The 25,702-nt window shown below is 41.3% G+C and overlaps 4 protein-coding genes across 4 annotated transcripts in view; 1 reads left to right on the top strand and 3 right to left on the bottom strand.

Annotated features, from left to right (window-relative positions):
- Positions 1 to 1,719, top strand: part of LOC141914229 (death domain-containing protein 1-like) — a 46,473-nt gene extending 44,754 nt beyond the window's left edge. The window contains exons 14-16 of the mRNA XM_074805495.1: positions 20 to 194; positions 856 to 956; positions 1,448 to 1,719. Of these exons, the coding sequence (XP_074661596.1) occupies positions 20 to 194; positions 856 to 956; positions 1,448 to 1,621 (450 nt within the window). The 3' untranslated portion in view covers positions 1,622 to 1,719. The remainder of the gene's footprint in view (positions 1 to 19; positions 195 to 855; positions 957 to 1,447) is intronic.
- Positions 1,720 to 2,990: 1,271 nt separating this feature from the next.
- Positions 2,991 to 3,965, bottom strand: LOC141914228 (growth hormone secretagogue receptor type 1-like). The gene has a single exon (XM_074805494.1). It carries the CDS (start codon positions 3,963 to 3,965, stop codon positions 2,991 to 2,993), a length of 975 nt encoding a protein of 324 aa, XP_074661595.1.
- Positions 3,966 to 10,975: 7,010 nt separating this feature from the next.
- On the bottom strand, positions 10,976 to 11,950 carry LOC141914227 (growth hormone secretagogue receptor type 1-like). Its single transcript, XM_074805493.1, has one exon. The coding sequence runs from the start codon at positions 11,948 to 11,950 to the stop codon at positions 10,976 to 10,978; it is 975 nt and encodes a 324-aa protein (XP_074661594.1).
- A 2,744-nt stretch (positions 11,951 to 14,694) lies between these two features.
- On the bottom strand, positions 14,695 to 25,654 carry LOC141913928 (cysteine dioxygenase type 1-like). The gene is made up of 4 exons (XM_074805157.1): positions 25,311 to 25,654; positions 24,033 to 24,298; positions 18,807 to 18,991; positions 14,695 to 18,163 (listed from the first exon to the last, which is right to left on the bottom strand). The coding sequence occupies exons 1-4, from the start codon at positions 25,490 to 25,492 to the stop codon at positions 18,131 to 18,133; spliced, it is 666 nt and encodes a 221-aa protein (XP_074661258.1). The 5' UTR covers positions 25,493 to 25,654; the 3' UTR covers positions 14,695 to 18,130.
- Positions 25,655 to 25,702: the final 48 nt, after the last annotated feature.

Raw genomic sequence — 25,702 nt, 5'->3', positions numbered from 1 at the left:
TTTTTTTCATTTCTCTCAGGATCATATTGAACCGGTACATCCTATAGTGAAAGCCCCCGTCGTGCTTCTGTCCAACATCAAAGACCCCGTCGACGACGAGTATTTGCACCACCTGGCGGAAGAACTAGGAGACGAATGGAAGAAACTGGCTCATTACCTTGGACTGCGACGGGTGCGCGTACAGGCAATCATTTGTAAGTATTTGATCAATAGCGTTATGTCCCAGTTTCACAAAAAGGATTAAGGCCTAAACCGATTTAAGATATGAACTGAATTAATGAAGAAATTAAATTTAAGAGAAAACCTTTTTGCGAAACTGGGCCGTGGACATTGGACATTGCAGAGTTTTGTGGTCGTTTTGATTGTTCCATGTGAAGTCCTGAACTCGGGTGAAATCTGAAAGATCAGCCCTCGTAAGTGCGCCGATGAGATGCCTTACATCTGGTGTAGTTCATTTTCAATTAATGATCGGGTGAAGTCCTGGAATCGTGAGACGCGTGGAAGATCGGTTTTTGACACGTTGCAAATAAAACGTCCAATACTTAGTGTTTTAGGCCGATTGTCAGTTCAATTCTGTCTTAAACAAGGACGAAGTGTTTGGGATTGAAAAATGCTTCCGCCGAAGTACTGGACATGCAGTATGGACGATCAGTTTTTGAAAAGTTACTAACAATATGTCCCATACCTGATGTTTGTAGTTCAGTTTTAATTCGAATTCAATACACGTATGAAGTGTTTTTGATTGCAAATCGGCGGGATCAAGACGACAAAGTAACGAAATATGCATGAAAAGGAGATGAATAGACCGCTGAATAGATACTTGTGATTAACCCTTTCAACCGTCTGAATTTGCAGGTAACATTAACAAGAACACCGGGCAAAGACGATCCGATGAAGAGGCTAAATACGAGATGTTGACAACGTGGATGAAACGATTACCACGAGGCGCTAACAAGGTAGATCGCAACGCAGGTCGCATAGCAAAAACGTCAATGAAATAAAATCAGATATTGAGTCTACTATATTTCACAAACTCTTACTCTGTATTTTACACCAACTCAGGGTAGAATTTTACCAGTCGCAACTTTACTGCAGTAAGAGACAGAGTCTACTGTTTTCAGCAAACTCTTACTCAGTATTAGACACCAACATGTGTAGAATTATACCGGTCTCAACTGTACCTCAAGTGCACCGCAGTAAGAGACAGAGTCTACTGTATTTTAACAAACTCTTACTTTGTACTTGACACTATCTCGTGGTAGAACTTTACCGTTAGCAAGCGACAAATTCTACTATATTTCACTAACTCTTATTCAGTATTTAACATCAAATTACTAAGTATTCGAACATCAACTCTGGGTAGAATTAACCAGTCGACCGCATTTCTTAACAAAAAACTTCTTAAAGTGAAAAATTTACTTTTTTGAATTGATTTTCTTCTCGACAGGTATCGATTTTGCGCAAGTGCCTGAGCCGCACCGGCCGACGCGACCTGGTCGAGGAGCTGCTAGACGTCGAGAAAGATTTCATCGCCGACAAAAAGAACCGACTGACGCGTCGACCGTCGACAAAGCCGCCCATGTTGACGAGAGACACGAGAACGACCATAGCCGCGGTTTAGGACGGCGTCATTCCTAATTCGGGCTATCCCGCTAGACGAGCGTTAGCCGCGATCGCACGGAGTAGATTTGCCCCGGGCCAAATGAGTGCGGCGCATCAGAGCCAAATTAAACCACAAATTCGATACAAAGCTGCTGCTAAAACGATGCTGTGGCAAGCGAGGCGTGTCGAATCCAAAACAAGTAAACACTAAGAAGGACTCGATGTAAAACGGGAACAATTTAGCCTGGGTCAAAATCGCCCTTGCGATGGCGGTATTGTGGAGATAAGCTGTTGATTTTGCGATCAACTTCGAACTCGATTTCTGCCACCCGGATATATTGAAATATGACCACGCGAGTTTCCATTGAGATATCTGATTTACTTTCTGCTAAAGTTTTCGTATATTTAGGTTTAGGTTTTAGTGATTATCGATATACTGCAGATTCTTTTCGAAAATCTAAACGAAATGTTGAATGTATTGGCAATAAGTAAGAAAGGGGCATCGTATACGATTCAAATGTCTTTTATTTAGTAACTATGTACTTAGACAACTCTTCAACTCGATTCTTAGAAAAAAACTATATTCATATCAAATACGAAACTATGTGATAAGTGGCAAGCTGCTGCCCTCTCGTAGGGAATACATTCGGATATAAGATGAAATGTGATTCAATTAAATATCAAATGGACACGTTTCACGAGCAATCTAAATAGGATATAAGATAAAATGATTCAATTGAAAAAAATAACGTTTCGCCTTATTTTTTTATATTTCTCTCGTTGAAGTGAATATATTCGAAACATTTTGACCGGGGCATTCTTAGCACCAAAGGTCGCGCCTGTTTCATGTTCCCAATCTCTGTTTCGAATCCTCGGCAATGAGGTTTTCAATTCCTATTTTCCCTTTCGTTTACGCTGCTTGGCGGCTATATTTTTTATTTTTGTAGTTGTCGTTGAAGGGAATATATTCGAAACTTTTTAAACAGGGCGTCTTTAGTATCATATGGTTCGGATTGCGTACGGCGCGTATTGTAAGTAATACGGAATTAGGTAATCATATATAATAACTATACGTCACCTATATTTGAAACAATTTCAACAATTTCAAATACATAAAACTATTTTATATAACAGATGACTGTGTTTCTTGTTTAATTTTTTGTTTGTTTGTGCGTTTGTCATAATTTCTATCTTTGAATGTCGTTTGGTTTTACTGGAAAACGGACAATTCACTTTGATACCAGTTCCAATTACGAGTAACCCGGACGAATATGACGACGGTACAGTTGCAGCTTTTAGAAACAAAATACCATTTAACCGAGCTGTTAGACTGACTTCTTACATAAACAACATTTTGATTCAGATCAAATCACCAATTGCGCTATTGGTTAACGAATCCCGAACATCAGACGCGTCAATTCGTCGCGGAACAATTTCAAATTGACGACGTAAATGAAAAAGTTCACGCCACTATTCGTGATCATCAGGACGCCGCTTGACAATATATAAAAATGCAGCATATGCACTGGTAATCGCGACAACACGCTTGACGTGCCGCGCAGAATCGTGAACGCCGTATTCGGCATGTTAAACAGGAAATACGCCACGACTATGCAAATCAGATTGCGCACGCATCTGCGTTCCTGTTCGGAGGTGTAGGTATTTTTGAAGCGGGCGTCTCGTCTGGCGAACTGACCAGCGATCAGCGCGGTGGATACGGCAAAACCGCTTAACGGGATTATTATGGTTACCGCGTACGAATATACGATCTTGACTTTTGTCAAAATGCTTGCGAGCATGTATGTCTGACAATTCCGTGTTATACTGCCGTCGTGACCGTGCAAGGTTTTCACGTAAAACTGGCCGCTCATCGCGCCCTCGGTAATGGTGAAATAGACGAATATCGACAACACCAAATACCGGCGTCGAGCCCGGGTCACCAGCCTCCCGACTTGTAACGGAGCCAACACGGCTACACTGCGCTCGATGGCGAAACATAGCAGCACCCAGGAGGAGGTTTTTATACCGAAATTGATGAGCACCATACCAAGCTTACAGGAGACATCGCTAATCGCGAAGATCATGTATTTGCCTTGCACATTACTGGCCACGATATGAATCCGTTCCAGCGATTTCATCGAGAAAGTCACGACGAAAATCGAATCGGAAAAAGCCAGCGGAACCAGGTACTGAAAGCTGCACGCGTCTATAGCGCGACGCACGCGGAACAGCACGATTACGGACAGCGCGCTTCCGGCGACACCGGTCACCATCCAGAAATAGATGTAGATATTGAACGCGTACCAAACTCCGTTCTGCCACGTGCGAGTGATGAACATTCGTGAGGTACGGTTCAGACTCATCCCGCCGGAAATAAGAGCCTCGTCACTCGTTGGCTCGCTACGTCTATTTCGTCACGGCTCACTCTGGTCCCCAGCGGTCGCTAGGTCGGTAGACTGGTCACACGAAACCCGCTGCTGTCGACGCGACACACCGTTATTCCGGCAGATCTTAGTAATCGTCGCTTCAATTTCTTATCCGCGCGATCGACATTCCTGGAGAACAGCGGCTGTCTCCCCCAGCGATAATGGATGCGCTTTGTTCGAATCGTATTTCAAACGAACAAATAAGAAGACTACTAACTAGAAGCTGTTAATGCGTTTCCACTCGTAGTAGACCATTAGATGAATGTATGACACCGTTCGTAAGGATTTTAAACGCACACTTGAAAGCTACTCTTTGAAAAAAAATAAGCTGACATTTCAAAATATTTATGCGCATGGAACCTTCTAGGCGCACATCATCAGAGAAAGTATACATACCAGCAATGAATAGTCATTGCCAACAAAGCCATTGTTGTTGTTCTTCTGATAATAGTGCGTTTTGCTCCTTAAACTAAGAATCAATCATAAATGATGGCCGCCTTCGGAATCCCCCTATGACGTCGTACAAGTTGAATAATGACATCGTATTAGATGTCTTCTGTTGTGATGGGGGTCATTTCGAAGATGAAGATTGTTAGAAGCTTTTTTAGAACATCTGAGAAGATGGCTACCAACGTTAGATCTACCTGACAAAATAGGTAAACATCTTTCGTGAGACTTTTGATCAATAGCCTTCGGCTTTACAAATGTCTGATGTCTTAGGCCAGGCTGCGTTTAAAAAGTGGTTTTGAGTATATCTGGCAAAGTAGAAAATCGCAATAGATCTGAATTAGCACGACACTGTCGGAATTAAAATTACCAGGATTGCAAAATTTAGGGGTTACCGAGGTTTAAATCGACGCAAACTTGCCGGTCGATGTGCCTCGAAAATAATTACCATTCGCCTCGAGAAATTAAGGTTTAAATACCGAACCCTCAAACATCTCCTACGCGCAAGATATTTTGCTCACAGGTGGTTTTATTTTCCAGTCGTGGAAAGGGATTTGTTTAAATCCCGTTTGCCGCGGTGTCCTTTAAGGCAAAGAGATCCGAACTGCATTGCACGGCGTATGGTATTGTGAATTTGGGAAAAAGCTTATATTTGAAATACGTTTAACTATACATTACAACCATTTCAGGCCCGTACGTTACCTCTCTTTTGGGTGGGTGCGAATTTAGAGAGGGTGAAACTCCTTCCGCCAAGCTCCTTCAGGGGGTTCGGGAAAATTTTGAAAATAGAAACGTTCTAGATGCATTTTCGGCCAAATTTGAAGATTTCATATAAAAAATATCAATGAAAAATTGCAATTATCCTCAAAACATATTCAGAATAAGTATTTAATATAAGGTCTACTAATCCAACAATGTATACTGGATTATCATCCTTCGTTTATGGAGACTGGCGAATTGACAGTCTATAATCTATATAATAGTTCGCACCCAACGCATCCCCCCTGGGTACGGGCCTGCATTTGATATGGCAAAAGTCATGATTAGGATTCTCAGAGTTTTTCAATAAATATGCTTGCTTATAGTATATGATCAGACTCCAGATGCTGTTAAGTTGACATTCGTGTCTTACAACACGAGTAGAAATTAATGGGCCAATCATAGTTTTGTCGCTGCAGTTCCCCTTTAATATTTTCAAATACCGTAGACTCTGTATTTTACTGTGGTAAAGATGAGGAAGAATTCTACCCGCGAGGTGATGTCGAGGTTGTGAAATACAATACACTCTGAGTCGGGTCAAATTCTATCCCGAGTTGATGTCAAAATACTGAGTATTAGTTTGAAAAATACGTTAGACTCTGTCTCTTAGTTAGATAAGAAAGCAAGAGAACATTTAGTATCTAACTCGGTTTAGTTGGGACACCTAAAAGTCAAACCGGGTGGGGGCAGAAAACATACGAAGAAGCAATCGGTTGTTGAAATCTATTTTGTGCACATATCTTACATATATCATCTATTCAACAGTAAGTTATATGCGCATAGGTTTTTCAGCACTGTCGATTCGGATCTAGCTATTTCCATCTTTCCGGAATTGATGGTTGGTTAGAAGTTCGCTGCATTGAAATTGCAGGTTTTTTATCTTCGGTGTCGGGCGTCAACTCAAGCACTGTAGCATTTCATCAACTTCTTACCCCTCGGCTTCAACGCAATTCTTAGTAACTGCGATACTGCAGAATAATAGACATGGAATTATAAACCGATAGTTTCTCTATTAACGACCAGTGACTGTGCTTCATTGCGACGACTGAAATGATGGTCGTAGAAAATGTATCGGTTGGCGCTGAGTTCCTCGCCCTCAACGGATCGGACCCGACAACCACCACTGAGAAGGCGGGGTTTAAACCTCATCCGCGGTGTAAATACATCCTTTCACTATTGCCGTGTTAACGCGTCGTTTGACAATATTCACTTTATAGACACCAGTTCCAATCAGGAGATACCTGAAGAATGTGCACAGTTGTTGAGGCAACTTCAGCACTTTCATCTAAAACGGAATTGAGTTCGAAATCTTTGGCCTAGCGGCCACTAACTTCCTTTTCCCCTGACTGTTCCCTGACATGCACATTATTTTCCCTGATTTGGTCTGCTAAGAATCAATTCCATTAGCACAATCAAATGCATACCACATAGACGAAAACTGTTTATTTTACGCGCGATCTGGCGATGTCAACGAAAGCCCCTGACCTTTTGCAGAATATTATCTTTTACAACCAAAATTCCCAGGTTAGTCGCCACGCTCTTTGGCCATTTAAAACCAAAGTATTCAAGTAGCGAGACTGACGTTGGCAAAAATAATTGAAAAGACTGATCTAAAGTTGTAAATGCCCGTAAACGAACTTCGATTTGACTGATTTTATGTTGTTAGATTGGCTTCACGCGTAATCAACATGGTCTCGAAACATAGCCTGTACAAGTGGGCCACCAGCTAGTAACTGGTGATAGTTACCGAATCCCGAAGACGCGTCAATAACAAAGTTGATGCCACTATTTAAGTTCATCATAACTCGGCTGATCGATATGGAAATATACAACGGATGCAATCCCGATAGCATGCTCGACATGCCGTGCGGAGGATGATGAACCCTATCGGGCATGTTGAACAGGACTATGCAAATCAGATTGATATATTTCAATCTTTAGTTTAGCCGGATTTTTACAACATGAATTAATTTACTGAACTGCAATCAGCTGTCATCAGTCAAGTGGAGGAAACTCGAGGTCCAATGATTATTTGACCGAATTTCGACAACGGATTTTCGTACAGAAATATTCGCGAATTTCTCGCCCCAGTAAAAGATATATGTAGAAGTTCACTGCGTAATTACAAGCCTGCCATTGGTTGAAGATATCATATAGAAAATCTCTCTGTCCCGTAGGGATTGGTAAAAATGTAGTGATAGTGGTTGGAAGTGTAAATATTGCAAACGCTAGTGAAACTGTTACGAGCATTATCGTCGTACGTTTCGATTTTGTAGTTTTCTGATCGGACGAAACCATTTTTGAACCTCTGAACAACTGAGCTATTATTACAGAATTTGATGTTATAATCAAAGTTAAAGGTAATAGATTGACGTGGATGACAATACCAGTGAAGAGTGTTATTTGGTCAAATAATGAATGGTAGCATCCGAAAAACTTATCGGAAAAATATATCGACGATGTTGGTAGAAGATATAGAATCAGTACGTTCACTGCGGTAATTATCAATATAGCAAATCTAGCGAATCTCGGTGTACATATCAAACGAGATGTGAACGGGAAGAGAACAACTGCCGCGCGTTCTAGAGATAAAGCTACTACTAACCATGAACTATTACTAACACTAAGTACCGTTACGAATTCATAGATTTGACAGCTGATCTGTGAATTCATGATGAATAAAGGACCATCTTTAACGTGCAACAGAACAAACTGTAAAACCGGCATCAACGCATAATTGATGCAATACATGGAATCGGTGATCGACAAAACGATCAGATAGTTTGCGTAAGATAAACCACGAAATCTGCGACTTATCATCATCAGGAAAGTAGCTGAATTTCCGAATGCTCCTAGCAGGAACACGATAGGCAGAATGACGAAAGACGCCGTACGGTAGATTCCAGACTTGTTAACGACGGACATGAGAAGAATGTAACCGTTATAAGTTCGACCGATTTGCATTTGAGTAGAATTCATGATTCACGACAGTTAACTCTTGGCGGTGCGGACTGGCGGTATCAATAGACCGACACCTTAAAGTAATAATGTCATATTTATGGAAACTCGCAATTCATTGTTCGCATCTCTCAGGAATCTGACGCATTCACTCACATTTTGCGAAATGTACTGATTATTCGAATGTAACTAAATTGGATAAAACATCGGCTCAGAAAAAATTCACCGTTACTGGTGAAATATTTTCTATTAAATTATCTGAACGGGTTGTGAAATACTTGTGGATGCATCGAATCGTTTTCGCCGAGTTCAAAATGATAAAGCAAAATATGCTATATGCTACCTGTGAGCAAAACAATGGCGCCTAATCCGTGGCCCAATGCATCGGGCAAAATATCCCAGATACCGGAGGTCCCGAGTTCGAGCCCATTACACCATCGCTTGTACACAATCTAGTTGATCCGTTCGAGAATTTGTCTATTTCTGATGAAAAGAAAATGCGATTCTCTGTGAATTGATATCATTTCAGTTAGAACATTCAATGGAAAATTAGTAATAGCCGTATCATCGTATGCACATTCGAAAATAGTAATCCAAGTAAATAATAGTATAATAGTATTATTACCAGCCAAGTTAGTCGGACAACAGGAATCTGGATGAAGTATATGAAATAAGAATCGTTTCAAACTTACTCACAGAAGCCGGCTGTCACACGAGTGGTTTTATATATTTCTTTTTTCTGTTTGTAGATTTGTTGTTGAATGCATTAAGAAATGGCCGTGCGTCACTAGCGTCTTTCATGACCTACTGTACGGGGGCCCCTTCTAACTATGTTTAGTAAACTCATCTCAACCAATCTTGATATGTATGCGTTCGAGTCTGCCTTTCAATCTCACGTTGTATCAACACACCCGTCATTACGTTAAAAGGTTCAGTTTCAGATGTATAAAGCTGAATTCTCATCTCCTATTTATCGTCGTTATGCTCGTATTCCAACTTCCTCTCGTTTCATTGTAATACACCTTGTATATTTGTCTCGCGTGTGTTACTTTATGGTAATTCCTTTACCGACGATATTCTGTAACGTTAATGATCAATAAAGGAATTTGAATTGTTATTTGAAAATATGGGGTACGTGACCTATTTTCGAAATACATACAAATATTTCAGAAGGCATCAGGAGACATTGCTGGGAATTGATGAATGTTATTTATTTTTTTAAATATCTGTTTTAAGGTTCAGTCTAAAGCGAATTGGACAAAGTGACACATCTGACCAGCTGACAGATTGACCTAGTTCGATACCTGTTTCAATTCAGATATACAAGACGGATATTACGAGGGTCCAGCCACAGCGAAGTCGCGACTTAAAGCTAAAAAATGGTAAATTTTAGGTCAAAACAGAAAACCAATATAAAGAACAAAATATTAAGTATTTTAAGACTGACGCTAGAACTAAAACGAGCTTAGACGGGTCTTAAGTTGTTAAATAATAGCTTTAGAAAAAAATACGATTTCGCTTAGCTGTTCATTTCATTTCATTTTTATTGTTCCACAAAAACATGTTTTGCACAGAACATTCACACATTTCATTTTAACAGTGGATGGCATTGTACAGCGAAGCAAATCGTTGACAAGTTTACGTAAAGAGACACATATACATGTATGCTGGATAAATATTACGGGGCCTCGTTTACGCACCCCAAACTTATTTACAAAAGTTACTTAGTTTTACCGCCAGCTTGTGCGTATTGAAAAGTTCCCCCAGGTTTTCTATTGTTGGTACCCCCCAATAGTAACGCGAGAAAAGGCGCGCTCTTTCATTCGCATATACAGGGCATTCTAAAATGGCATGTCTTTCATCCCCAGGGTTTGGGTGTTACACTTCATACATCATAGTCTATCTTCTCGAGCAATACGATGACGGCGCCCTATCTCAATCGGTAAGCTATGGTTGCTGCAACGGAAACGACATAAAGTAATTCTATGGTTAGCCTGTAAATTTAATAAATACCATTCCGGTTCAAAGTTTGTTTTAATGCGGCAGTATGTGACAGCTTTAGGGGAGTTGGCGCATTCTGCGCGCCATTTTTGTATATATTGGTCAGTTAATCTATGCTTGACAGAGTGAAAGATAAAGTCTATATTTATAACGAAGGGTTGAGCTTGTTGGTTCTGCCAGATGTTTGCCATTCCACATTCCTCCAGAATATTTGGAAAGGGTTCCTTCATCCAGATATGCTCGGTAAATTGCGTTGTACATTCTACTAGAAAAAGTGGATCCATTCTTCATCACCAGACCTGCCCGAAATTTAACCATACGTGCCTTAATTTCTACTTCTAGAGGGGGCCTCCCTAATTCGCCGTAGACCATCACGCTTGGGGCGCTGCGATTTAGTTTTAGAATGTATTCACAGAAAGTAAGATGTACCTTTTCGATGATTTTAATATTTTCGTTACCCCAGATTTCACAGCCATATGTCAGAATAGGTTTAACTAACGTATCAAAGAGCTGGAGGCTCACATCAATGTTTAGGCTTAATTCTTGGATTTTTCTCAATACGTGAAATAGCGCTTTTGTTGCACTGTCAGATAACGCTTTTCGGCATTTAACGAAGCTTCCGGTATAGTTAAAAATTACTCCTAAATACTTGAAGCGATCGACAATCTCGATTACATCGCCTGCGAGACGGAAAATAAAATTTCTACATGATTTTCGTTTGACTGGCGTCTTATATAACCAAGATTTTGACTCAGATCAAAAATCATCGACTGCGCAACTGGTTAACGAATCCCGAATATCAGACGCGTCAATTCGTCGCGGAACAATTTCAAATTGACGACGTAAATGAAAAAGTTCACGCCGCTATTCGTGATCATCAGGACGCCGCTTAACAATATAGAAAAATGCAGCATATGCACTGGTAATCGCGACAACACGCTTGACGTGCCGCGCAGAATCGTGAACGCCGTATTCGGCATGTTAAACAGGAAATACGCCACGACTATGCAAATCAGATTGCGCACGCATCTGCGTTCCTGTTCGGAGGTGTAGGTATTTTTGAAGCGGGCGTCTCGTCTGGCAAACTGACCAGCGATCAGCGCGGTGGATACGGCAAAACCGCTTAACGGGATTATTATGGTTACCGCGTACGAATATACGATCTTGACTTTTGTCGAAATGCTAGCGAGCATGTATGTCTGACAATTTCGGGTTATACTTCCGTCGTGACCGTGCAATGTCTTCACGTAAAACTGGTTACTCATCGCACCTTCGGTAATGGTGAAATAGACGAATATCGACAACACCAAATACCGGCGTCGAGCCCGGGTCACCAGCCTACCGACTTGTAACGGCACCAGCACGGCTACACTGCGTTCGATAGCGAAACACAACAGCACCCAGGAGGAGGTTTTTATACCGAAATTGATGAGCACCATACCAAGCTTACAGGCCACATCGCTGATCACGAAGAACATGTATTTACCTTGCACATTACCGGCCACGATATGAATCCGTTCCAGCGATTTCATCGAGAAAGTCACGACGAAAATCGAATCGGAAAAAGCCAGCGGAACCAGGTACTGAAAGCTGCACGCGTCTATAGCGCGACGCACGCGGAACAGCACGATTACGGACAGCGCGCTTCCGGCGACACCGGTCACCATCCAGAAATAGATGTAGATATTGAACGCGTACCAAACGCCGTTCTGCCACGTGCGAGTGAGGAACACTCGCGAGGTACGGTTCAGACTCATTCCACCGCGAATACTTACAGAGAACCGTTGAATAACCGACCGGTTTTCCTCCGAGTTCTATCTATTTCACAAGGCTGTCTGACAAGGCTCGCTCTGTTGGTCGATCTGGTTACTTGTGGTATATCGACTGGTCACATGCCACATATAGGCGGTAGACTAGCGAAAGTATCGACGCCACAGTGTATATTCCTAAAACGCTCGCAGATCTTAGTAATGACTGTTCAGCTTTTTTTTGCCACGGTCCGATCGAGCGAGCGAGAGAGAAATAAAAGGGTGATAATGGATGCACATTCACTTGTATTCGGATCGACAAACGATTAAGAGCACCTCTGCATCGCTGCTATCGCTCCCCCGTCAAATATGCTTCAACTAATTGCCGACCATTAAGACAAAATCGATTGCGCAAATCCACAACACTTTAGACCTTAAATTTGAAAGCTGCTTTTCGAAACGATTTTCTAAAGAAACTGCACGTTTACGTTTGAAATCTTCGTAACGTACATCACCCTAGTTTCAAAACGCCGCGTGAACGCTCACCAAAATTTGGCCCGTTCTAAATTTGGACCGGACCAGGTACGGACCCATTTAGACCGGTCTAACTAGTTGTCGTGTGAACGCGGCTTTAGACACAATAAAATATTCCACCATTTACAAGGAATGATTATGCAACGTGCGTATCTATTTTCAATTTAGTTTTAGCTATTTTGCACAATATCTGATATACTTTCATAAAACCTGAATATTAAATCGTGTCGTCAGATTTCTGAGAATTGATTTTCTATCTGCCATTAACAACAATTCCTACGAAATAAATGAGTCTCGAAGCGGTAATGATAACCGAGATGAAATCTTCGAAGATGAATTACTTTCCAACACGCGAGAGAAGAAACGGTCAGTTCCAGAACACTCTCAGATAGTCAGAACACTCCCAGACAGGCAGCACGCTCTCAAACACACAAGACATTCTCTAAGTTGATCATCCCGAATTATGAATTCAACTGCGATGCAGATTGGCCTGGCCTACAACAGTTACATCAACATCATGTCCGTGGTGAACAGGTCTGGAATCTACCGTATCGCTTCCTTGATCATCCTGCCCGCCGTATTCGCGTTCGGGGCGTTCGGGAATTCGGCCACTTTCCTGATAATGATAAGCCGCAGATTCCGCCGTTTATCTTACGCTAACTATCTGACCGTTTTGTCCGTCAGCGATTCCGCGTATTGCGTCAGTTGTACGCTGATGCCCGTGTTACACAGTTCGCTATCTCGCGCGTTGAAGGCGGCCCGATATCCTTGATGAATTCGGTGGTCGGTTGTCAGGTTTATGAGTTTTTCATGGTACTCGCAACCAGCAACAGTTTGCCGTTGGTAGTAGCCGTATCTCTAGAACGAGCGGCAGTCGTGCTCTTCTCGTTCAAATCTCGTTTGATATGTACGCCGAGATTCGCTAGATTTACCATATCGGCGCTAACTGCAGTAAACATACTGTTTATATTTCTCAAGCCAGGCTTGTCGGTACGTTTCGACGAACAGTTTTTTGGATGTTACTTCAGATTATCTGACCAAATAGCCTACTTCGCGGTGTATGGCGTCCACGTTTTCGTACTGCCTCTGTCTTTGATTCTAACGTCGAATTCTGCTATAGTATAATTCAGTTAACGTTCAGAGGTTCTAAAATGGTTTCGTCCGATCAGAAAACTACGAAATCGAAACGTACGACGATAATGCTCGTAACGGTTTCACTAGCGTTTGCGATATTCACACTTCCGACCACGATGACTGCGTTGTTGCCGATCTCGCCGCAACGGAGAGCTTTTCTAGACGACATTTTCACACATTTGCAACGGAGAGCTTTTCTATCTTCGCGGTAAATTTCTACATATATCTTTTACTCGGGCGAGAAATACGCGAATATTTCTGCATGAAAATCCGCCGTAGCATCTCAGTCAAATAACCAGTTAGATCGAGTATACGACTTCTCACCTTTTCCGGGGCATATGATATTTCGTGGATAATTACCGTAACGTGGAAATTAGTTTAAGAACTCCCCCGAGAAGTCGAGTAGTATACGTGGGCGCCAGCGGAAGGCGATCAAACCCTGGCAAGCGAGGATGGTATTCAGACAAGGCTGTGGTGCGAGTCACCGTCACATTTTCTAGGTCATTGAAAAGAAATTAATACCATGGATACAGTTTCACAGTTGTTAGTTAGAGTAATCTCTGAGTTAAAATTAGTTCATTTTCAATGAGTTTACTCAGAGTCAAATCTTAACTCAGAACTGTGGAACTAGGTCATGAACTTTTGGCTAAAACTAGTGGCTTCGCTTACGTAAATCGCATTCCCGCTGGGAGACCCATGAAATAAATCGGTAACGCCTTTCAATATTCCAGTTCGAAGTTAACTATCGAAAGCAGTTTTTAAACAGTAAAATCCACATTTTAACACGAAATTCTAGGTACGCACCTTAGAGTATACAGCCAACCCCCGATGTACCACCCTCCCATATTCTCTCTCTCTCCCTCTCTCTATCCCCTCCCCCTTCCCCCTCCCTCCCTCCCCCTCTCTCTCCGATGTGGGCGGTATATCGGGGGTTGAGTGTATAGAATTAGGAAATACACTATTGTAGATTGGTACAGCGTATGCGTAAGAACAGGACGGTACCGCGCGAGTCGACATCGGATCTTCTCAGCATCTCAATAGTCATTAAATAAGAAATAGATAGGAAACTGCTCAAACTGTTGTCAACAAACGTTTTATTTCTAAAACAACTTTTTTTAAACGTACACGTACGTCGAATACCAACTTAAACCCGAACAAAATAATTTCTTCATACATTTACAAAATTTACAAGCACATTCACTTTATTACTCGATGTTTTTGAAAACACCGGTTTTAGCACATATGTATGTATGTATCGTAACGCTAGATGGCGCATACGACGAGAGGAATTCCTGTTTTTTGAGGGGCCGCACATAAATGACGACCACACAAAATTACAAAAAAAAATCTCCCCCTGTCCACAAAAGGAGGACGAGTGCAACAGGTTTCGTGACTTCTTTCTTGACGAAAATGGCAACCTCGGCGAGAAGACGGGGGTCCGGACCCCCAGACACCTCCAAAATGCGCCCCAAGTGGATAAGTTTCCACACTCCGAACCGAGTAAAACACTACTGTATCTCTGGCCATAAACTGGACGCAGACAAGCGCGGTTTGATATCGGCAACATCGTACCCGAAAAATTTTTAATCGTTTATTGTAAAAAACACCCGTGAAACAGGGAAATGTTCCGGGATATCATGTTTTCCTGTTTCCGAGTTTGTCTGCGTCGTGCGCGATGGGTTTGTCGAGGGCGCGTGCAACGCTTGCACGCTGGAAAAGACGCTATAGGAACTGTTTTTAAAACAGATCGGGAGATATAGAATAATGATTTACGGATTATAGTCGTCATTTCAATGGCTGCAGATGCATTTCGCCGATATGGACGCAACATGTGCGCAGATGTTGCGCTATACAACACACGTCAATCGAAAATCGATATCGTTGACAGTGATAACGGCCGAAATGCGGTTTGTATAGGCCTATGTAGCCGATGTGCATACAACATGACACACGTTTGTTTTAACTTTCAATTTTACCGTATTAAGAGACAGAATATTTTCGCAAACTCTTACTCGGTATTTGTCACCAACTCGGGGTAGAATTTTACCAGTCTCAACTTTACCGCAGTAAGAGACAGAGTCTACTGTATTTCGCAAACTCTTACTCAGTATTTGACCCCAACTCGTGGTAGAATTTTACAAGTCTCAACTTTACCGCAGTAAGAGACAGTGTCAACTGTATTTCACAAACTCTTACTCAGTATTTGACACCAGCTCGGGGTAGAATTTCACCAATCTAATCTTTACCGCAGTAAGAGACGGAGTCTACTGTTTCTCACAAACTCTCACTCAGTATTTGATACCAACTCGGGGTAGAATTTTACCCGTCTCAACTTTACCGCAGTAAGAGACAGAGTCTACTGTATTACACAAACTCTTACTCGGTATTTGACGCCAACTCGGGGTAGGATTTCATCAGTCACAACTTAACCGCAGTAAAAAAACAGAGTCTACGGCGTAATTATAACTCGATAATAATTATTACGACACGGACTCAGTATTTTACGCAAATATTTCGATAAACGATCGCGAGGTTACCGCGAGAACGTTCAGCGGAAACCAAGCATAAAACACGTGCGCAATGAATTCGAATCATTGGTTTTCATATGATCGTGAAATCCCGATAGAAAATATCATTCGTAACAACATTCCACGTATACTGACAACCGTACGACACCTCAAAATAATGTTCGCATATATAGAAATAAAATGACAGCTGACAGCGGTTTAAAAAGGCTTAACATAAAACACATATGTATCGTACATACACGTAAACACGAATATCAAACTGTAACTAATTATAATTTTACTGAATCGTTGAAGTTCTGGATATCCAGGCCGTCATTAGTTGCTAATCGTGATTTAACTGAATCGTCGAATTCCTTCAACACGGGAAGGTCGCCATTAGTAACTAAACATAATCATAATCTTACTGAATCGCTGAATTCTTTTAACACGAGAAGGTCGTCATTAGTGACTACTCATAATTTTACTGAATCGTTGAAGTCAATGAGAATGAGCAAGTCGTCATTACTATAGTAACTAATCATAATTTTACTGAATCGTTGAAGTTATCGAGAATGAGAAAGTCGTCATTAACTAACCATAATTACACTGAATCGTTGAAGTTATTTAGAATGAGAAGGTCGTCATTAGTAACTAACCATAATTTTACTGAATCGTTGAAGTTATCGAGAATGAGAAAGTCGTCATTAACTAACCATAATTTCCCTGAATATTAGAAAGAAATTTCGACAATTTAATACAATTATTTGAAAATAACGATTCGAATTTATTCATTCACTATTATTCATGGACAAAAGGTGCAAAGTAGCTTTTCGTGAACAAAAAAGGCCAGCCCTTTAAAAACCCAAAATAACACTTATTCCTGATGAGAAGCTGATCATTATTTACAAAGTACATATTCATCCATATCGCTGGGCAAAAAGGAGTTACGTATTGATAAAGACAATTTGATGTTTGTTAATTCGTTTTTCAATCAAAACTACATACGTTATCCCCGAAATCCAATTATTAAACGATCACCCTCAAAACAACGAGGAAACAGGTCGCAAAAAACGGCAAAATCATTTTGTACACGCGGGCAAAATTTAGAATTTTGCCATAAATTTTGCCATTATAACAACAACGAGGATAGTATTATACGCCTTTTTAAAAATGGTTTTAGAAACGCAACGAAAAACGCTAAACAAAGACCATTTTAAAGAAAAAACCGGCACATATATGCAGAAAACCTGAAACGGTAGTGACGCTTGGGAGCCATTTTTCAAAAATCATTAAATCAACTCAGTTATTAAACAAAAACCACTATCAAAACTAAGAGCAGGAGGGCGACGTTTCGACTGAATTCTATCAGCCATTTCCTTAACAGTTGAAACGGCTCAATGAATCAAAGTAAAAACGTCACTGCTCTCTTAGTCTCGAAAATGGTTCGTCGTATTGAGTCGAAACCAGGGCTGCCAACCTCTAAAAATGGCTATCAGTAACTCATTAACTGTGACAAATGAATCAGTAGTGAATAAAATTTCATTTCGGAATACCAAAAGAAAATGTTCAAATTAATCAGTAATCAACGGTAAGGCCCTCCAGTAACGTATTTCATAATTCTGTATATGCATCAAACAAATAAAATCAGAATTTCTCGTCATCAACAAATAACAAATACTGACAGTCAGGAACAGTTGGCAGCTATGCGTCACTACTCTTTTTTAGTTCTGAAAATGGCTTCAGAGAATTCGGTCCAAACGTCACCGCCCTCTAAACTTTTCTTCATAACAGTGGGTTTTTTCTTCACAATCGGTTTATAGACAGTCACTATTTGTCTCCGTAAACGGACATGAAACGATGCCCGAAAAATCGTTCCCAATTCAAATGCAAATTCATTGAACTCCGTTAATCGTGCAATCGATTTCTTTTTTTGTATGTACATCGCGTATTTACAATATTTCCATTTCATCGATTAGTGATTCCGGTAACAAGGTCGGGGGAGAGACGTGCGTGTTCAATTGTTTTCAGCCTCGATCATCGCTTGGTCCTAAAAAAAATGAAAATAAACAATTACACGGAAATCATGTACTAATCCGGTTCGATTTATGCATATTATTATCGGTTTTTCGACACTCTAAATGTACCGCTGATCCAAGAAAATACCGAAAAACTCTTTACTCAACCGAAAGGATTTCTTAGAATTTCACCATCAGCAAGAAACGGAGTGTACTGTATTTCACAAACTTTTACTCGGTATTATTGACACCAACTCGGGGTAGAATTTTACCAGTCTCAACTTTACCGCAGTAAGAGACAGAGTCTACTGTATTTCTCAAACTCTTACTCAGTAGGCTATATGATACCAACTCAGGGTAGAATTTTACCAGTCCCAACTTTACCGCAGTAAGAGACAGAGTCTACTGTTATATTTCACAAACTCTTACTCAGTATTTGACATGAACTCGGGGTAGAATTATATACCATTCTAAACTTGACCGCAGTAAGAGACATAGTCTAGTGTATTTCACTACATGTAACTCTCTACTTAACCTAACAACCGAGCGTGACAAAGTCTTCCGTAATTCACAAATTCTAATATCAATATTCCGATTTCGATTCTCGGAAATGAAATAACGTTTTTTTTAATCAGCGAGTTACAATGTATATATCACCTCTCGATGGACACTTACCGACGACGGAGGTCGATAGGGAGTGCGCTGGCCGAATTTCGAGAAGAACGTCACGACGCTCGGTCGTCGGGCGCCGGTCCTCTGGTCGAACGTGTCGCACATGTCGAACGGCGGCGAATACAGGTGTAAACTGACGGCGCGGTCGCAGTGACTCGTGTTCTCCACGCTGTGCAAGCCCAGATTATCTGCAAATATAGAAAGGGAATTCTGTCTCGCAAGATCCTTTATATCTTATAAATCTAATCGAAGTTGTCTGAATTAGTACGATAACCACACTCAAATGTGGTGAACGGATAAAAAGATTAAAACCCACTATCTACAGATTAATCGCGAGGGAGAAACGTGGCAGAAACTCGCGATGTCATCAGGTTCGAATCCCTGCGAGGGAGGAACGTGGCAGGGTCTCATGATGTCATCAGGTTCCACTCCTCGCGAGGGAGGAACGTGGCAGAAACTCGCGATGCCATCAGGTTCGAGTCCCTGCGAGGGAGGAACGTGGCAGAGTCTCGCGATGCAATCAGGTCCCGCCGGGAGGAGGGTCAGAAAAACGAAAGTAATCCTACTCTTAATTTCGATTTCAAATAGCTTCCGAGTTCGCGGAACTCAATTCACACCAGACAATAGTGTCTACGAAGGGGGTTTTGAAGCGTGTCGGGTCGTGTCACTTCCCGGTCAGATACCGAGAACTTATTTTCACGTGATAACGGTGTAGGCCTATAGGCCGAGTAGGCCTACAATACTTTTAAGACGCCGCCTTAACCGTTACAAAAACGCTAAATTTTCTACATCGCTTACTACCACCGCTATTCAGGGGCAGCGTGTGAGTGCATGCGCACTATGTCATGTGGCGTTTCGAAACGTTTTTAAGAAGGGGTTAAAACCCCAGTTTCTTAATGAAACTTAGGTCTATTATCCCCCCAAATGCTGTAAAGGCTCTGTGAGTTTTTAATATTATAACATCTTATTACTTATTCTGTTTTATGTTATAGCGTTACGAGTCTGTAATGAGAATGTCGCTGCATAGAATTAAACATTATCATTATTATCAGTATCATATTACGTTAACAACTGATTTAGAACTGTGTATACTTATATTGGCGTTTATTTGGTTTCGGTAAGATTTCACGATTCTTATTTCCTGGGTTATGAATTTTCACAAATATTCTAACGATGAAATTTATCGGCGATTTGTTAGCGCAACATTTTCGATATTGCTATTCGTTTCAATCGGCGATACTCATCGTCGTCAATATCAAGCGATAGGTTATTTTTCAATAGGCGTCAATAAACTCTCAAGTGCGGATTGCATAATTTCTTTACACGGGGAGTTCAAAGTACTTAAGGCCAATGCAAAAAAGTAATGACTTTTTTAGTACTCTTGTAATTCAAAAGTGATATTTTTCCAACGCATAAAATTGTAAAAAAAAAATCGGGATACCGAAAGTCAAAATTAAGCACTTTTTAATAGCACTCATGTAATATAAAAGTGATATCTATATATATTTCCAACACATAAAATCGTAAAAGAAAAACAATTTGGGATAGGCCAGAGGCCCTAGATACCAAAAGTCAACTTTGGTAAGCACTTTTAGTAAGCACTTTTCGCAATCACTTTTGAATTCCTTGTGCGCGAGTGTTGTTTGCCGGTTCAGACTGGTTGGAAGATTGTTCGAATGAACCGGAACCGAAATTTCCAAAACAAAACTCCGCAATTTCGACCGCCGATCACACAACTATATCTGTACTTCGATTTCCGATTCCGATATCGAACCTCCTGTTTCGCTCCCAGCAGGTGTGTGGCGGGTTCGTTGGTAAGGGACAACGAATCATTCAAACGAGCTAAACAAAATCTACCAATGAAATAAATAAAAGGGTCATATCCCTATTTCAAGATTTAAAAAAAAAGTAAGCACGTTTTGAAGGCCTTTAACTAAAGTTGTATCATCAAAAGTTCGTAAACACTTTTTTAAGCGCTTCGGTCCATAGAGACTAGCTATGAACCCAGGTTACAACACACAGTATTCAGGGTGTTTCATAAATACTAGTTTTATATATTCTACGAACTGTATACGGTTTGAATAGATTTTGAAATGCAACATAAAAAGAACACAACGATCCCCATAAATCAGCTGTTTTACACGCGCGTGCTTCACTACCAACAGATAGGGTTATCAGCTTTTAAAAACGAATTCAAATTTACAATGCCACTCGTCATTCCACTCCAGTGATTTTATCATCGAAATCGTAAAACTCGACAATCCGATTAGGGAGAATACGACCTAAAAAGCCGCGGACGCTGTGTAGGCTCCTATATATATATATACGCGTTTAAACTCGCAATATGGCGCATTTGTATTCATGAATTCATATCAGTTTAGAGATATATCTATCTAATCGTAATTTCAATATCAGAAAGTCCTTTTTCATAATCATCCAGCCCATCGGGCTATCATCGAGGTGAGATAACAGCCGATCGGGGTTTTCGAACGTATCGGGGGCGTCTTATAGGCAAACTATACCGGTCTATACTTAAACTATTTCGAAACATGACTGAGTAAAAATATATTTTACTCCAAAAATTACGCAGGCTATCCACTACCGATGTCAGAGTTGAAATAGTCTCCTTTAGGCTATAGCGGGACTACAGATGAAGGCCCTGTAGCCAAGTAGGCCTATATTAGGCAAGGCTATAAGGAATTGATATGTTGTTTCTCATTTCTGCCTTGGAGTAATCATTTAAGCTTAAAAGTTGACCCGGCCCACCGTCAATAGCCTATCTGTGCTTTTGTTTAAAAATCATTAAATCATGATCAAGCTGACCATAGCAGATCCGGCAGCTTTACAAAACATGGCCGACTATAAGTGACTGAAAAAAGTATCATTTTTTTCGTTTGATTTTTTTTTCTATTTGGTGTCCTCACAAACCCACCACAGCTTCTGGGATCGAAACTGTGAGTTAGATTTTGGAATTGGAAATCGAAGTAGGGTTACAGTATTGCGATCGGCGGTCGAATATCAGCCTAATGCACATGTAAGAACACTATACTATGGCCTAAGGTCGATTGAAAAGTCATGACACCTGAAATCTAGCTGATTTGGTCCTTTTTAAGGACGAATTCGAGCCCCTGAAAAATTCCGTGGATGCCCAACGCGCGAACTGCGAAACGGGCCCGGTAGTGTATCTGGCGCTAGTTAGTGCAATGTTAAGGCCACGTGGAGTATCATCGTAGATTAATCGATCTGACATTCAGGAGAGTTGATAATATAGATAACACAATCACCGCGGTTTACACAGTTTGTGTAAACACTCGCATGACAAGTGACATTTTGATTCGTGACCGATTCAAAGGCCTCCTGCAATCCCAACGAAACCATGCACGCCATCACAGAGCAAGCTGCCCTCACCGCTTGAGCGGTACACATGCTGATGCAGAACACACATGGATGAACTGAAAAATCTCAGCATGTTTCAGCAGCCCTTATTTCAGATGACATCCGTGGAAAATTGAATCGTCCCGCAAACGCCCATCGTGCAGATTGCTCCTCGGAAGTGTTACATCCCAAAATTCACTGGAAGGGGACCACAACAAATTCACTGGAAGGGGACCACATAAACCAATCTGTAGCCTACTATAGCCTACTACGATAACCGGCTTTAAGCAGTGTTCAGGAACTGACGCTGGATCACTTCCTGGTCGTCATACCGAGTTCTGCGGTGTTGCCAAAATAGCATTTGAGTTGAGAAAAATTCGTTGCTTTGTTGGCGAACTGGCGAATATGTTTTTTGAATGTAATGAGAAAAGAAAGTGTGAAATTTTAGGGATATTTGCAATACCATAGTGCGACCGCGAACAATAAATAGCCTTTCTTATAAGAAAATCAGTTTTGATTAAACCTGGACAACTGGAGAATTGTGAGAATATTACAGGCTCAGGCCCGTGGTGAGAATTAAGAGGACGGGTTCGTTTCTAATCTCAGTTAGAACTGAACAGGGGTCTAGAGGCCCATTCTCCCTGGAATAAACAAGCGAAAATGACGTGACCCTGCCGTGAACTCCGCGACATGTTTTCGAGGGGTGGCCACTTCTTTCAGACACAACTTACGAATTATCTTCTACACCTCTAGATGTCAATATTCTAACATTGCTTCGAAATACATCGAGCTAATGTGGAAAATAGAAGATTACACCGAAAGTATGCTTAAATCTTCCGAAGAAATTATAGAAAGCAACTTTGTACTTGATTTTATCATACAGTTATTCGAACTAAAATTATTGTTTTTGAAATAGTACAGAGAACAACTGGCTTATTAAATGATAACATCTTAATCAAGCTGTAATCATAGTTTACTTTGTTTGCATTTTGTGTGTTAAGGGTTGACTGTGAGCATATTTTTTTGCTTTATTGCATTTCTCTTTTTTTCTTTTCTCTGTTGAGGGACCTGTTTTATGCAAACTATTCCTTAGTTTCTACAGGCCCCTCCAGCATTAATTTACTGTATTTGGTATTATGCTTTGTACACTATGCTGTAAATTATATTTGAAAAATAAAGTGTTCAAATCGAATAAAAAAAATCTTCGATATCTTCTTCGGGCGGTAGATCGAAAGCCTTGCTACTTCAGCAGCCAGGATATAATACAATATTAGCCATGAAGAATGCAGCCCCATTTTTAAAACTCTATGGTGAAGAGAAATAGCCTATATTCTATAGAGAAATTGTACTCTTTGAAAACTCGAAAACCCTATAGAGAACTCCGAGACAGCGGGGTGTTCGAACCCTCTAAACCCCCGCACTACGCGGACCTACAGTCCCCATTGGATAATAAAGTCATTATCAGTTTGTGTAGGCCTAACACTTAATAAGTTGCTATAAGTCTTATAGCAACTTGTTGTTTTGTGTAGAAATGTATTTGTTAGTCGTGTTTGTAAAGTAATTAGTCATATATTCTTATGGCATGTTGTTGCTCAAATTTTCTGCTCACCTTTGTTTTTCATACCTAAGTTTTTGTTACTAAGCACGAATATAGATATAAGAGTCAGTTGGGATAGAATTGGAGACGCGACACACACTTTTAGCGGGCAGTTTGTACTGAGCAGTTGTTGCGGTCGGAAGCCGACCAAGCATTTGAATAAAAGATATTTGTTCAAGATGGAATTGATGACTTTGGATTTATTTTGACGAGCTAGTTCCCGAGTGGACTGAAAATGCTAGTTGTTACACACTTACCGTTGATGTAAGCGCACTGGTTGCGTTTGTAGCTGTTCTCGCCGACGGGCTGCATGACGAAGCCGTCGCGCTCGGCGTCCTCGATCACGCGGCCCTCGTGCCCGGCCGGCCACGCGTACATCGTCTCCTTCAGCTCGCCGTCGAGCACCTTCATGAAGCAGTGCGAGTTGGCGTGCGAGTGGATGCTCGAGCCGTTCGACTCGCCCCAGCACAACGCGATCAAGTTGAACTTGCCGTTGCCCTCGTCGACCAGGTTTCGGGCGTATCTGCGGGAAAAAGAGGGGACACGAATTCATCAACGTAAATGGCTAAGATATCTGATTGTGAAGTAGGCTAGCCAGTCATCGATTCAATCCAGTCACTCGTTTAGCAAATTTCTCAAGGTCCTTCACTACGACCACAGGCACTCGTTGACCAGAGTTGTAGATTACATAGGCCTAGGCCATGGACGTATAATCTAGTTTATACGTCCATGGATAGGCCTAATGTCTAATTTAGATATGGACTTTTTGGATATCCTTCAATACAATGAAGAAGAATGGATTAAAAAACAACAATATTTTATTCAGGTCAAACCTACCACTCGTTTAATGGTCCTAATAAGACTTTTATTAGGTACTTACTACCAATACTGACTAACCTAGGCCATCTGATAGTGAAATGCTCTCAAGTCAAGTTGAAATAGACTTAAGTGTAAAAACGATAATCTGTTAAACTGGTGTTTACACAGGTAATATATAGGCCTATACACTGTGGATTACCAGGTAAGGGCCTAGGCCTAATCGTTTTTACACTAAGGCCTAGGCCTACTACAAACCCTGATACGGGCCCCTTAGTTAGTTACCTAGCGTAACAGACCTTAGTGCTAGATAGGCTGATGAAAATACCCGATCGCGTACAACAGATAGGTTACTGACCTCTGTGGCTGTGATACAGCTACAGGGGCTCGTCACGACTGGATAGCTGGGACTGGGAGTCCAAAATCAAAGATTTGACCCAGTATCCTCTAGTTCTTTTTTTATAGGTGGTAGGCCTACCTAGGATAGGCTGGGTTCAAATCTTTGATCTTGGACTCTCAATCCCAGCTATCAAGTCGTGACGAGTCCCTGTGGGCTGTGACTAGTCAGTAACCTGTCTGTGGTTTAGTTTCACTATCGGATATTTTCACAAAATAAAGCCCATCCGATTAAAGAGTGAACCACCAACGATTAGGTACCTTACTTTTAGGCTGTGACAACAACAAATAGGCTATGTGGCGGTGGCTATCGTGCTCCCTACCTGTACGGGTCGAAAATCGCGAATTTCTTCCAGTCCTTCGGGTTCGACTTGTAGCTCGTCATCAGAGCCTGGACGTATTCCACGTTGATTTTATCCTCGGCGAAAACCTGTTTCAATCTGGCGATCAGTTCGTCCAGATTACCGGGCGGTTCGATGGTCGTCGGGTCGGTAAACCGGTCCATATCGCGTCCTGCAGGTCGATTCGACGAATATTCGAGAGGAAACGCGGCGAAATTGCGTCGTATTTAGCTAAACAAGAAGATCGTAAATTACGACGTAGACCTAATAATAATGTACGTACACGCGCGCTGTAAACAAGCTTCGTTTCTGGCTTACGGCCAAGTCCGGGGATGCCCTTAGAAACGGAATCCCCGATACCGACGTCATGCTTT

The sequence above is a fragment of the Tubulanus polymorphus genome, chromosome 12 (genome assembly GCF_964204645.1).
Source record: "Tubulanus polymorphus chromosome 12, tnTubPoly1.2, whole genome shotgun sequence".
NCBI lineage: Eukaryota > Metazoa > Nemertea > Palaeonemertea > Tubulaniformes > Tubulanidae > Tubulanus > Tubulanus polymorphus.
The sequence above is the reverse complement of the archived record's forward strand: the minus strand, read 5'-3'. Positions and strand labels throughout refer to the sequence as shown.

Excerpts from the sequence above, each read along its gene's own strand:
- LOC141914228 (XM_074805494.1), bottom strand. The coding sequence starts at position 3,965 with ATGAGTCTGAACCGTACCTCACGAATGTTCATCACTCGCACGTGGCAG.
- LOC141914227 (XM_074805493.1), bottom strand. The coding sequence starts at position 11,950 with ATGAGTCTGAACCGTACCTCGCGAGTGTTCCTCACTCGCACGTGGCAG.
- LOC141913928 (XM_074805157.1), bottom strand. The coding sequence starts at position 25,492 with ATGGACCGGTTTACCGACCCGACGACCATCGAACCGCCCGGTAATCTG. Across the intron at positions 24,299-25,310 it reads GCGATTTTCGACCCGTACAG|ATACGCCCGAAACCTGGTCG; the intron begins GTAGGGAGCACG and ends TTTTTCCCGCAG. Across the intron at positions 18,992-24,032 it reads CCAGTGCGCTTACATCAACG|ATAATCTGGGCTTGCACAGC; the intron begins GTAAGTGTGTAA and ends CTATATTTGCAG.